Here is a 12,876-nt window from a genome sequence, read left to right as displayed (position 1 = left end):
GTCTGCCAAAATCTCATCTCATTTCTTCAGTTTTAGAATCATAATTAAAAAAAAAAAAGTGTTGTGTTTTTGCATGAGAGTTTTGATAGAAAAATTGAGCACAGCCAGGTGGTTGCAGGTAAGTATTGAAAGACCATTATATGATTATTAATTTATTAAAAATTTATTTTTGGTTATATATCCTCAGCCAAGAAAGATAGAGAGAGAGAGAGAGAGAGAGAGAGAGAGAGAGAGAGAGAGAGAGAGAGAAGTCATGGGAAATCATAAAAATAATAAATAAATAAAACTTATAAAACATTTTCTCTCTGTAATCAGTTTGACTATAAGGCCAAGCAGACGCTATGATCTACAAAACCCTTCACACTCTTTGGAAATTTTTAAAATATTTAGTGTACAGGCAAATTTGACTAAAGTATACTTAGTATTTGCCACATAGGGTTTGTCCTGCTGATTCCTTATCCAATCTGCTTCTTTTAATAGGTTTCACTTTTGCACAAAAATGTTTTCTCACTGTCTCCCGATTTCTGCCATAAATAGTGAAGGTTTATTTTCTCAAACCATCAGTTTTAGGCAATGTTAAAACTGACAAATAAAATGTAGATCTGAAAATATATAGATGTGCAAGAAACTTTTTTCCTCTTCTTGAATATACATGTCTCTTTGTGAGGATTGAAGAATGAGCTGTCATATGCTTCTTAAAGGATTAATTTAAGTTTGTGATCCAACCATAGTCATGTTTTCAGTTTACCATTATAGCCAACGACCTGAGCTTCAGCAGTGCAATCCAAAAAACATGTCAAAGTAGGCATGCAGTAGTATTTGACAGTCGGTCTCTGGAAAGTCCACTTCACTACAGAGATGCAAAAAGCACTCCTTCAGATTACCAATTTAACCAGGCCAAGTAGATCAGTGATAGCACTGGCATGTTTATTACTTATTAATACCTGCCGGAACCGCAGCGGAAAACTCAGAATAAATAATAGACACACCAAGAGGAACAGAGAGCGCGAGAGGGAACAGATTCTGATGAGGTGTGTGAGATGGAACAGAATTGTTAGACATGCACCTTCAATAGTGATGGATTAAACAAAGGAAAGACTGACACACCTGCCAAAGACAAAAAAAAGGCCTTAAAAGACACACATTTTATTTCAGCTGTTAATATTTCATCGAAAAGTGAAGCAGTTTACGAGTTTAACTTTGCACAAGGCTGGAGATTATTCTGAGGTCTAGAATAATCTTCAGTGTTTTATACTCTGGAGATTATTCCAGAGTATCTTGTGTTTTATACTCTTCAATGTTGCAGCAACAAGTTTTCTACGGGACTCTGAAAGCCATGGCTGAAGCTTGAGTTGGTGTCTGATTTACCATTGTGGGGTAGATTTAAAGAGCTCATGATGCTTTGTGTAACAATCAGAGTATCAGAGGCACCTGGAAAAGAAACAATCATACAAGCGACCTATAGCCATCATCTGATGGAAATTAGGTTTTTTGATGTAGGTTCATTTCTAAAAAGCTCAATCTTGATCTTAGTGACCAAAGCACAAAATAATATTTTCTGGCATGCTCACCAAAAACGAGCAGTTGGCTTTTAGATGGCAGGATAGATTTGGTCTCTCACCCAACCTTATTTATCACAAAAGGTTTGCTCTCCTGACACAAGCTTCTTAGTTGTCTCTGTAAAAAAAAATGTCAAGTTTTATATTCAGATGCAATGGGCATTTAGAGTCCTGCTTACTCATTTTTATCCTTATATGTTGTTACATCATGACTATTTCTTCCCTAATCTCTGTGTCATGTTTAGTAAGGTCATGTGCTTCCACCCCTGGTCTGATGTCACCCTCCCTTTGATGAAAAAAGAAGAGATTATCAAGGTGATTGACAAGTGGGCTGAAATTTTAGAGGAACTCGGTGCTACGTATCCATGGGTTCAGGTACATATACCACACACTCCTTTCACTGCTATTTATTGTCACTCACCTCATCTAACTTTCTCTGACATTGCAGAGCTGTAAAAAGTTCACATCACAAATTTCACAACATTTTCCATTCAGCTATTTTGTATTTTAAAGGCGTTTCCATTGAACTCGGTGAAACTTTAATGGTGCTTCTGGGCAAACTCACGTATTCAGAAAGAGAGATGTACAAAAACATGGATTATAAGGTGTATAACTACCTGAAAATCACTTCCTCTGGGAACAGAAACAATCTTTTGTGTGAAAACAGTTTTTTTTTGTTTTTCTTAAACTTCAGGTGCTGCTGTGTTCCAAGAGAATAAATTACTTTCATAAATAATTCGCTTTACCATATGTGTTGAATTTAAACCAGCTCCCAAACTGTTTTCACTCACATTTGCATGTCAGCCAACAACGTAAAGAAAAAAATCTTCTCAGAAATACCCACTATGCTCTTGGTTGTGGTAATTTAACTTGACAAAAAAGCACATCGTGTCATCTACACCTGAAATATACATGGACTCCCACCTTCTGTCTGCAGATTTTTGAAAATAAAGGAGCAATGATGGGTTGTTCGAATCCACATCCTCACTGTCAGGTAGGATGAGCACCTAAACACCACATTCTCACATTGAGTGAATTTTACACACATATTTATCATTCTGCCTATTGTGTGTGATGGTATTGTAAACTGTCGCCTACTTAGCCTGTCACATTTCAGCAATTTTAGGTTTGTTAAAAACACTTGAATCCATGTTCAAATTTACACTAGTAGCAGTGTTCGTTGGCAGCCATGTCGAAACGTTATAAAGTTAAAAACCCATCTGTCTCACTTAAATGGCTGAGAGAAATGTACTAAGTATACCTATACACTGAAAGACATGACAATATAATTTGTGAATTATAGTTTTTAGGTCACATTTCAATTATTACTATGGATGCAAGACATTTTTTTTGGTTTTGCTTATTTTTCTTTATGTGGCATAATTGTTCGAAACAATACTTGTACATACATCAGGTTGGATTTTGCCAAAAAGTATGAAATTTAGCTGCTACAATAAAAGCTAAACGTATTTTAAACTTTTTATACATCTTTCACAGACTTTCCACTAAACCTAGAGCAATTTACACTTTAATAACTATTGGAAGAAAATAAGGCTACTGATTTTATAAGTTTAGACATTCATGAAGGGCAGCTGCTTTCAAAATGCAGAATGAGTTTAAAATGACAAAACCACGTTTATCACATACACACACATGAAGTAGATGAAGATCTACAAGGGCCCTAATTTGCAGCTCCTTCACACACCACTGAAGAATTACAAATGTGTAAGAAAAACACGTCCAGGTTTTGAAGTCAGAAATGTCACAGCATTGGAGCTGCTAATTGAGTCCTCATCCAGAAATCAGATGCAGCTGTGCAGCTTTGCCACATTATGCGTAAGGGAGTATGCATAGTCACACCTATATTACAGCTCGGACGCTTTGTTCGTCTTCATGTTTTTCTCTCTGGTACGGTGATTTAGGAAACTCAATTTGGGGAAAGAGATATTTCTTGTCAAACTATTTCATAAAAGTGTGACGCAGAAAAGATATGCATACAAAAAGGATTTTGTTTAAAATGTTACGTTGTTCATAAAAAAGTCTGATGAATTAAAGCTGCCTACAAGTCTACTATAGATCATTTGTGAGGATAGTGACACCTGTTGAACTTTTTTTTAAATCATATCACATCCTGAAACTTCAGTGTATTTTTTTGGAGATTTCATGTAGTAGATAAACACAAAGTTAAGAGTGATTATGAAGTAGAAAGAAAATGATAAACGGTTTTCTGATGACGAACTTGGCATGGACTGCATTAATCAGAGAAATAACCCAAAAACCCCTGGGAGTACTGAATCAGCTGCAAAGATTCGCAGCCGAGGTAGAACAATCTGTCAACAGTTATTCACGCTACACGTCTGGTCTTTGGGGAAGACCTGCCTGAAGAAAGCCATTAGAGGTCCTGTTTCCAGTTTGTCACAAGCCACAACCTTGAAGAAGGTGCCCTGCTCATTTGTGACCAAATTTCACAACAACCCTAATTAGTGGACCTTTAGACAGGATGGCTGTCAAGCCATCTGTCACAGCCATGTCTATTTGACCTGTTTGTTGTTATCCTTTGCTCTTTATAAAAATGTCCACGCTTTATTTCTTTATGCTCTTGAAACACCTCTAAATGTTACAACAAATGAAGAACTCCTGTAAAGATATTATCTGTGTGGTAAGACACAATTATCCCTTCCTTCTTGGTATCCCAGCTGAGATATGTTATGTCCCATGTATCTTCCCTTTAAAAGCACCCAAGAAAAAGAGTGTGTGCATGTGCGCGGGTGTTTGTGTGTGTGTTTTGCAGTAGTCTAGTCACTTCTTCACCACTTGAAATTCATAGAACTAGGAAACACTAACATAAGAGCTACAGTGGGTTTCTGTTCAAAACCGGACTGCTCCACCATATTTAAATGTGTTTTAAATTACTAAACATCTAGAAGAACACAAAGTTCAAACAAGCAGCAGCGTCTTAGGTTCAAACTAAAAATTAAAGCTGCTTATATATTTTCTGTTTCTGTTGTACCACACCTACAAAATAATTTACCAGTCTGCATGAGAGCTGCTTATTGTCTAGAAGCTTTTAAGGTGCATTAAAATATAAATTTTTTAATGTACCTTAAAAATAAAAAAAAGACAAAAACAAAAAGAACCTTTGAGATTTTTATTTTTAGTAATGCAATCTTTATATTTTAAAACCTTTATTTAAAATGTTAAGTTTCTTATTGAACCTGGCATGCAGCATTTTGGTGCAAGATGGAATAGTTTAGATTAGTGGCATCCAAAATCAGTCCTCCAGAGCTGGTATCCTGCATGCATGGACACCCATTTAGATTAAAAGGTATTCGTGTGGTACAATGGTCCAGTCAAAGTACAGGCTTAAACCCATTTAAGAATCTGTGAGAAGACTTGAAATTTTCAGTTGACATATGCTGTGCTCAACCTCAGTTTTTCGCAAAGAAGAAATCAGATGTGGAAAGCTTATAGAGATGCACCACAAATGACTTGCAGCTGTAATTTCAGAGAACCATGTTTCCTTAAAGTATTGATTCAGGGGGTGGAATACAAATGCATTCTACATTTTTTAGGTTTTAGTGAACATTTCTGATAACCTTCTATCTTCTTGTTTCCTTTAACTTTGCATGAATGCACTGCTTTATGTTAACCTTTTACTTTAAATGTTTGAAAAATGTAAATTTACAGAATACAAAGTATTAAACAAGTAGAAAACTGCATACTTATACTCGTAAATGTACGTTAGGGTTTCTATAGAAATTAAGTAAATCTACACGATGACGAAAACAAGGTCATCAGTGATCAATAATAAAAAAGTTGTCTTCTCATTCCTCATCCTAAAATATCTATTTTCTTCCCAACTTCTGAGTCTGAATGATTCCTATAAATGTAGTTAGATGTGAATGGCAAAAACAAACCTAGAGCCTAAATGAGTCTGTTCTGTTTTTTTTGGCAAGATTGTAGAAATTACCACCAGATGGCAGTATGTCACTGGAGCAAAATATGGTTATAAAGATTATAAAGTATAGCTGCAAGGTGAAAATCTTATCTAATTTTAAATTATAAAATGATAAAGTATACATATCTTTTCATATCAATATTTCATTTTGCCTGGTTTAGTTGTAAGGGATCAATAGCTTCAATTTTTGTGCACCTAGAATACAATTTGGGTCCAGTCTATGAGAGAATACGTTTATGTAGTTTGGTTTCCTCTTTTAAAATAATTTTACTTCTGAGTTATATCTGCCAGCGCATTAAAATCCATGTGTTTGGAGCATTGACATAAAACTTTGACTGATGAAAAACAAACAAAAAAATCTTAATCCTGTTCTGTAGGCAGCATGGGTTCTGATAACTTTGGTCTCACAGGATCAGAGAGGAAGAAGGAAAACATATGCTTCTTGAATAGTAATATCCCTTGTTAACTCCAGTAGCCATCAGTGTGTATGCGGTTCTCTGTGTAGTGTTGCATTTGCTTACATGAGCAGCAATATTGAAGTTAACAGACTTATGGAGTTGAAATATCTATCAAAAGAAACATCTTTCTCAGAAGTTGAGATTATATTCTGGTTTCTCTTTGGTGTGTTATGTGGACTGCATAATGAAACGACTGTTGTTGGGTAGATAGATTATTGCATGCAAAGACAGGGGTGAACCAAATAGTCTAAGGACCAGTTTTAAGAGCCCAATAGTTACACATGGCTGGAGTCTTACAGCTGGTCAGTGTTTGTGCATTCTATTTACACATCATCTATAGCCGTTTTGTTTTAAATAATGTATTAAGATTAGCAAAAATGGTCAAGCATAAGGATGAGCAGCTTTTACCAAAGTGACTTGGGATGGGCAGCAACTGTCAAAAGTGTCCTGAATTTCTAGGCCTTGGTGTGGTTGAAGTCAACTCTGGTGAGTTTGAAATGCATATGTGAATGGCAGCAAGACGGACACAGCTCCTAACACAGGAAGCCAAGCACAGGGCCTTCTGGGTAGCTGCAGTCAAAACAAATGGGCAAGTCTAGCACTAGTGGGAGAAATGGCTCATAGTCTTTTTCCAAAAACAAAAGGAAAATCCTTTAACCATCAAAACCTCACGCCACTCCATATTTTTTTTACATTTTGTGAGGAAGGAAGTTGCGCTCAGTTGTTTCCTTCAGTTGCCTTTGGCACAGCACCACCATTGGCAAAATCCTTTGCGGTTTTGCAAAGGGTTTAATTCATTTGACACAGTGTAATGTGAACGTGAACTGCACCGGCTGAAAATGTAAATAATGTTGCAATTTTAGTACCCATTCAAACCATTTCTACTGAACTATCATTTCTGATAATGCTCCAAATGTATCCCCCATGTAATACCCCCACAATGTAGACTACTACTTCATCTTTGCTCAGAGAGAGTCAATATAGCTCTCTGCACTGTTTGCCATTTTGTATAAGTATGAGTAGATAAGTGTGGATTTTAATTTTAAGAACCCCGTATACCTCTTGTTCAAAATATAATTTTTTTTTCATGTTCTAAATTATCTTGCAGCCCAGAGTCTGTAGTTGAATCGTGGGGTTGTTTTATTCTGCTTGTCTGCTTTAATGCCCATTAAAATGCCATAAAGCTCAAACCTGAATTGTGCAAATGTCTTCTGTTATGTTCATTGTTGCCCATAAAAAGCTTTCTGAAATGTGATAGAAATATGTTATTAGGGCCAAAGAATGTAGGGATATAATACAGCCACACCAAAATGCAAAGCAGTGTTTCTGTCTGTAACGCGAATAGAGCTGAATATTTCTTTTCAGATATGTGGCATCTCATGCTTTGAAGCATCGTGCATAATTTTCTCCAGGGATGCTAAATTGGAGAAATTGCCAGCATCTCATTTAAGGTGAATGCAGTCTGATAAGGAGCATCAGTTGGTGGCTGATGAGAGCAATGCTGGAACAATGTGTTTGTTTCAGTTAGCAATCAGTGCGGCTGATTTAAATGTGTCTTTTGTTTTAGTGTTATCATAACAGATAGGGGCATAACTTTGTGTGCATACGTGTGTGTGTGTGTGTTTCCTTGTATTCAAATGAATATTTAATAATAATCTGATGCTTATGGGATCAGCTCATTTAGTGATGTGGTTGGTTTTCTCTTTATATGTGCAAGTGAACAAAAAACATGTGTAACAAATTGCATGCATATCATCTTTCCACATTTAAGTTGTCTCAGATCATTGAAAGAGATCATCCGGACCGAATGCGCAAAGGAGAATACAGAGCTTAATAACAAAGCCTACAGTGTGACAAGAGGTGGGCAGGCAGTCGATACTAATCTGGGAGGAGAGATTCAGAAGCATCTTCAAGAAGACATTCTGGTTGAGGAAATGGGAAGGGAATGGAACAGGGAGGAGCATAATCATGAGATGTGAAATAGGTGGCAGACAGGGGGCATTAGAAGGTCGATGAAATGAAGGTGCCATTGGAAGGTATATGTGTTGGAATTCTAATGAGACCCCCCAAAAAATTTTCCCCTGTGTGACTTCTAATGCAGGGTTTGTAGTAATCTTCAGAACTCTCAGCATTCAGTTAGCTTGTTGCTCAGTGACACACAGTTGCTGTTTTTGCTCATTTTGAACATAAAAAAACTTTTGAAATGCTCTCTGGCATCTTTAAGGTTTTTGCGTTCAGTACAGTCTTCATGTTTTTTATGGCAAAGATCCAGCAAGATGTCTTTTTTGGTAGTTTTTGGTCAGTTTTGAAACAATTATACCTCCAAGTTGCTTTCATGTCATCTGAAAAGTGCTTGATTGGATTTAGATATTTAACAGTGGGCACCATTGAAACGGATACTCACCACAAACTTTTAAAAGTAACAGATTTTTTATTAAAAAAAAAAAAAAAAATCAGGGATCTCTGCCGGAAAATTTTAAATGGGATCCAACACAAATCAACTCAAAACCATCCATATCCCTATATCTTATAAAAAATTGTGAGGTAAGCTGAAGAAAAGAGGTTATAAGAAATGATTTTAAAAAAAATTGGCCATTCTGGAACAATAGTGGAAAATTTAACAAACTATTCTTTTTAATCAAAAATTTGTGGGTGTTGATTTGTTAAAGTTTGTTTTATTCTCGAAGGAGACAACACAACATATAATGTCCAAATTCAAATGCAGATATTATACACATATTAGTGTTTAAAGGAAACTGGTCATCTAGAAGCTCATATTTCCTTCATGTTTTATGTTGTACTCATAAATTTGTTTGAGTCCATGTAGAGTTTCTTTGTTTTCTTTCCCTTTCTGCTAAAGGTGTGGGCTAGCAACTTCCTGCCCAATGAACCTGCTGTGTCTGACCGCTGCCAAAGAGCATACTATCAGAAAAATGGAGAGCCGCTGCTGGTGCAGTACGCCAAACAAGAAGCAGAGAAAAAGGTACATGTAAGATAATAAATGGACTTCTTGTGTTCTTTTATGTTTAGATTTAGTTGTAGTGTCACAAATTACTAAGCCTTTTGGCCTAAATCGTTTTTTTTTTTTTTTTTTTTTTTTTACATATAATAGTTATTAAAGTACCTAAAATCCACACAGTCCAAATGGTAATACAAGAAGAGCATGCAGGTCACACATTCATTCCGCCTTAAGTCAAACATTATTCTGAAAAAGTATCATTTTTTTTCCTTCATAGCAATTTCTGAACGACCTTTAAAGGTTTACAAAGATGGAAGCGTTGCTGTGGCAATGGTATGTTTCATTTCATTGAAATCAAAATCTTTGCCTCAAAAACATGGGTTTTTTCTGTATCTTTGAGCATTCAATGTAAAGGGGATTAAGATAAAGAAAAAAAAGGCTGGATTTGTTCTTAATATTTTTTGGAATCTAACCCTGTAAATGATCGTGATGTGCAAAGTAAAATCATCTAATGTTTATCTTACCTGTTTTGTTAAATTAGGGGGTAAATGACGCTGATAATTTTCCCATGCAAATTATTCTAAAAGTGCTTTACTGTACAAAATTATGATTAAAAGATCCCATTTAAATAACGGTACCACATTTTGCTTTTCTCACAAATCTCCCTTCATCCATCTACTTCCACCCTTTCCTTGCCCCTTTTTTTTCCTATGCCATCATTCTCTTGATTTTCCTTCCTCTGCCTGTCTCCCAGTCAGTGAAGCGTGTGATTGGACGGCATTGATGCTCATTAGCATAATACTGCAGCGTCCGTCTTCATCCCACCTGAACATTAGGGAAACCGTGTGAGTACATTTAGGGTGCTCACACAGATTTTAGCGTGTTGCCAAATGTCATTAGTGAACACTAGCAAAAAACCTGCTGCATTGGAATTAGACTTGACAATTTGAGGAATATTTTCTCTAACTGTTGGGGAAAGGCTTTTCATTTCGGTTTAGCATAACTAATGTTGATTTTTTTGCAATGTTGTTCTTGTTGTAGTGTTTTAAAATGTGTTGGGTTTGTAGTAGGATTTGCTTTAGCCCTCACAGTTTATCATTGAGCTAAAATTGGACATGTCAAATCAAACAAACTAAGCAAAAATGTACTTTTTTTGTAAACATAAGTAAGTTTCTGGTATAAAAGCTATACTAAGGTTTTATAAAGGTCTGATTTCAAAACCACTAAAATGTTGACCAAAACTTCTTTGACTTTTTAAGTGCTTTTATAGAGATGTGAAAAAAAGGACTGGACTACAAAGTATCACAACATTGCACTGACCCAAGCTGTTAGTGCACATTACCAACCAGCTCTCTGAATAAAAGGCTCCTATGCTTTCCCCAGACATACAAAAAAGACAAGTTTAACTTTAGACACAATACACACTAATATTGATGGCGTTAGAATTAAAGGTGAGCTTTTAGTTCTTATTAAGTAATGCCATTTTGATGTAAAGTTGGCAAGCTTCACCTGGAATCTTGCTTCAAAGGCAGATTGCCTTTTTTTTTTTTTTTTTTAAATCCAGACTTCAAACATCAACTAATTAACCTGCAAATATCAGCTCCCTACTCTGTACTCAATTGTAGACTCACTTCTTGCTTTACAACCACTTGCTCTTCTGATCTTTGTGGCATAAATTCAGCCCTGTGTTTGAAACCTTCCATAGAGATATCAATCCATCCTGACATCATGGAATCACACAGTTGCTGCAAACTGTTTCACATTTATGATGTGGATTTCCTGTTCACTGCTTTCCAAAGTGCTCTATTAGGTTGGGATCTGGTGAGGATGGGGTACAGTTAAGTCATTATCATTGTTTGAGATCATTTAAATACTCAGTTCTATCTGTCTGGCTTCAACACCTGTGGAGGTCTGAAGTTTAGAGCTCGAGAGTTGTATGTTTATGAAATTCTATTAAAATGATCTGAAGTTTGTAGCTGCAACATTAAAAGAAATTAAAAGCCACCAAGGGATATGAATGCCTTTGAAAAATGCCATCACCTCCTCAATATTCCAAAAGGTAAAATATAATCATTGTTAGTAGAGTCTAAAATGAACTTAAAGATTTGAGACTCAAAGAAAAGTAAAAGCATGAAAGTTAGGGCAAAATAAAGAAGAGCATGGAGCTGTAAACACATAAGTCAGAAAGAGAGTTACAAGATGTGGGTGTCAGAAGAAAAAAGCCAACAATTTGTTCAGGGGATAAGCTGACCTGTTCTATTGGGACTGTGGGGACACTCTTGTTTACTTATGTGTGTGTGCTTGTGTGATATGGAAGGTAATATTAAGACTTTGAGAAAAACAGAGTAGACACTTGAATCTCCTTGGGAGCTAGTCATGGGCACCAACCTTTATAAAATCAGAGCGAAAACCGTAAGCACAGTGTTTGTGTGTGAGCGAGTAGCCAAGAATGATTTGTCAGTCGCTGGCTAGAGCGTTTGTGTTTGTGTGTATTTGTCTCTCTTTCTTTGCTCTTGTCTCCCTGACCCAAGGTTAGAGACCCTAAATTGGCACATTGGAGTGTTTGGAAGACACTGAATTGGACTTTAGTTCCCGGGTGACACTCAACTTTGAAACAAAAACTTTTTTTTAATCTAATTGAATAAAACTCCTAGAGCTTTTTTGTGTGAGGGATCTCTTTTAGGACATCCTCTGCTTCCTCTCCTTGTCCTCTGTTCTTCTGTCTTGAGCAAGATTTTATAATCTTGCTAAAAGTATAGAAGGGAAACAGTGAACACAGGCAAGTGCAACTAAGGTCAAGAAGATGAGCAGGAGAAAAAAAGAAAGAAATATTGGCCAGAAAAGAAGATCAAATGAGCTGATGAAAGTAAAAAGTAAATCTAATATTACGACCACAAACCTCAATGAATTCCATAAGAATTTTATGTGATAGACCAACACAGTGTAGCATTGGTGAGGCAGTTTGCTTCAAGCCAAATAAGGTACAAAGCAAACATGTGCATGATGGAGCTCTGGTCAATTGAAACCTTTTAGTGTCTGTAAAGAAAAACTAAGTCCCATCTTTGTTGCTAAGACTAAAGAAAAGAGAAGAAATCAACCCAAAGAAATATCTTAAACTGTTAAACTCTTATAATAATGTCTAGTCAAGATTATTTGCATAACACATTACAGAAAACAGGCATTTAAGATGCTTTACATGTTAAAAATGTAGCACGATAACCAATTATGAAACAAGTAAATATGATTTTGTCAAGTGTTATCATTAATTACAATTGTGCAAGATTTTTTTATGTTTTGATATGATCCATTTTTTACATAAAGCTGAATATTTTGTGTATTTCATTAAGTGTTCCATCTTTGGAATATTTTAATGAAACAGTTTTGGGCAGATAAATAAAAGATAAAAGCAGTTTAGAGCATAGATAATTTATTTTGTGCCCGTTCTCCCCCAGTCTTATCCTACCCTAACTTACTCTTTATAAAATACAATGAAGTTTAAAATCTTGACAGCAAAGTAGTAATAGTTTAATGTTATTAATTTTTATTATTATTATTGTTAATAATAATAATAATAATAATAGTAATATTATTGTTATTATTCACTAAGTAGAGTACATTAATGGTTCACGTCCATTAAAAGCCAAGCAATTTGTGGTTCTGTTAAATTACTGGTTCCTCTACAGTTATTATAACACTCCTGTTTTCTCTCTGAATCCATTAATTATTTACTAATGCCTCGCTGTGAAAAGGTGATTTCAAATTATTTTGACATTTGGTTTAAACGTTCCACCATCATCTTGGTCCATACGAAATGCACCGTGACGAGGTTAAGTGACTGCAGGCTCTTACGTCTGGGATCATGAAATACAATGACTGCTGTTGAAGCACCTGAAGGTCATCATAGGCTGTCTGCTGACCCCCTGCAGTGGCAAGCAGGTTTGC

General features: G+C 35.8%; 1 protein-coding gene across 2 annotated transcripts in view; it reads left to right on the top strand.

Moving 5' to 3' along the window:
• galt (galactose-1-phosphate uridylyltransferase) overlaps positions 1–12,876 on the top strand; it is a 29,824-nt gene that overhangs the window by 5,215 nt on the left and 11,733 nt on the right. For both annotated transcript variants that reach the window (XM_055040733.1, XM_055040734.1), the window contains exons 5-7: positions 1,805–1,934; positions 2,497–2,553; positions 8,836–8,958. In XM_055040733.1, coding sequence (XP_054896708.1) covers positions 1,805–1,934; positions 2,497–2,553; positions 8,836–8,958 — 310 coding nt within the window. The remainder of the gene's footprint in view (positions 1–1,804; positions 1,935–2,496; positions 2,554–8,835; positions 8,959–12,876) is intronic.

Source organism: Poeciliopsis prolifica, unplaced genomic scaffold, assembly GCF_027474105.1.
Source record: "Poeciliopsis prolifica strain line A6 unplaced genomic scaffold, Auburn_PproV2 SCAFFOLD015, whole genome shotgun sequence".
NCBI lineage: Eukaryota > Metazoa > Chordata > Actinopteri > Cyprinodontiformes > Poeciliidae > Poeciliopsis > Poeciliopsis prolifica.
The sequence above is the reverse complement of the archived record's forward strand: the minus strand, read 5'-3'. Positions and strand labels throughout refer to the sequence as shown.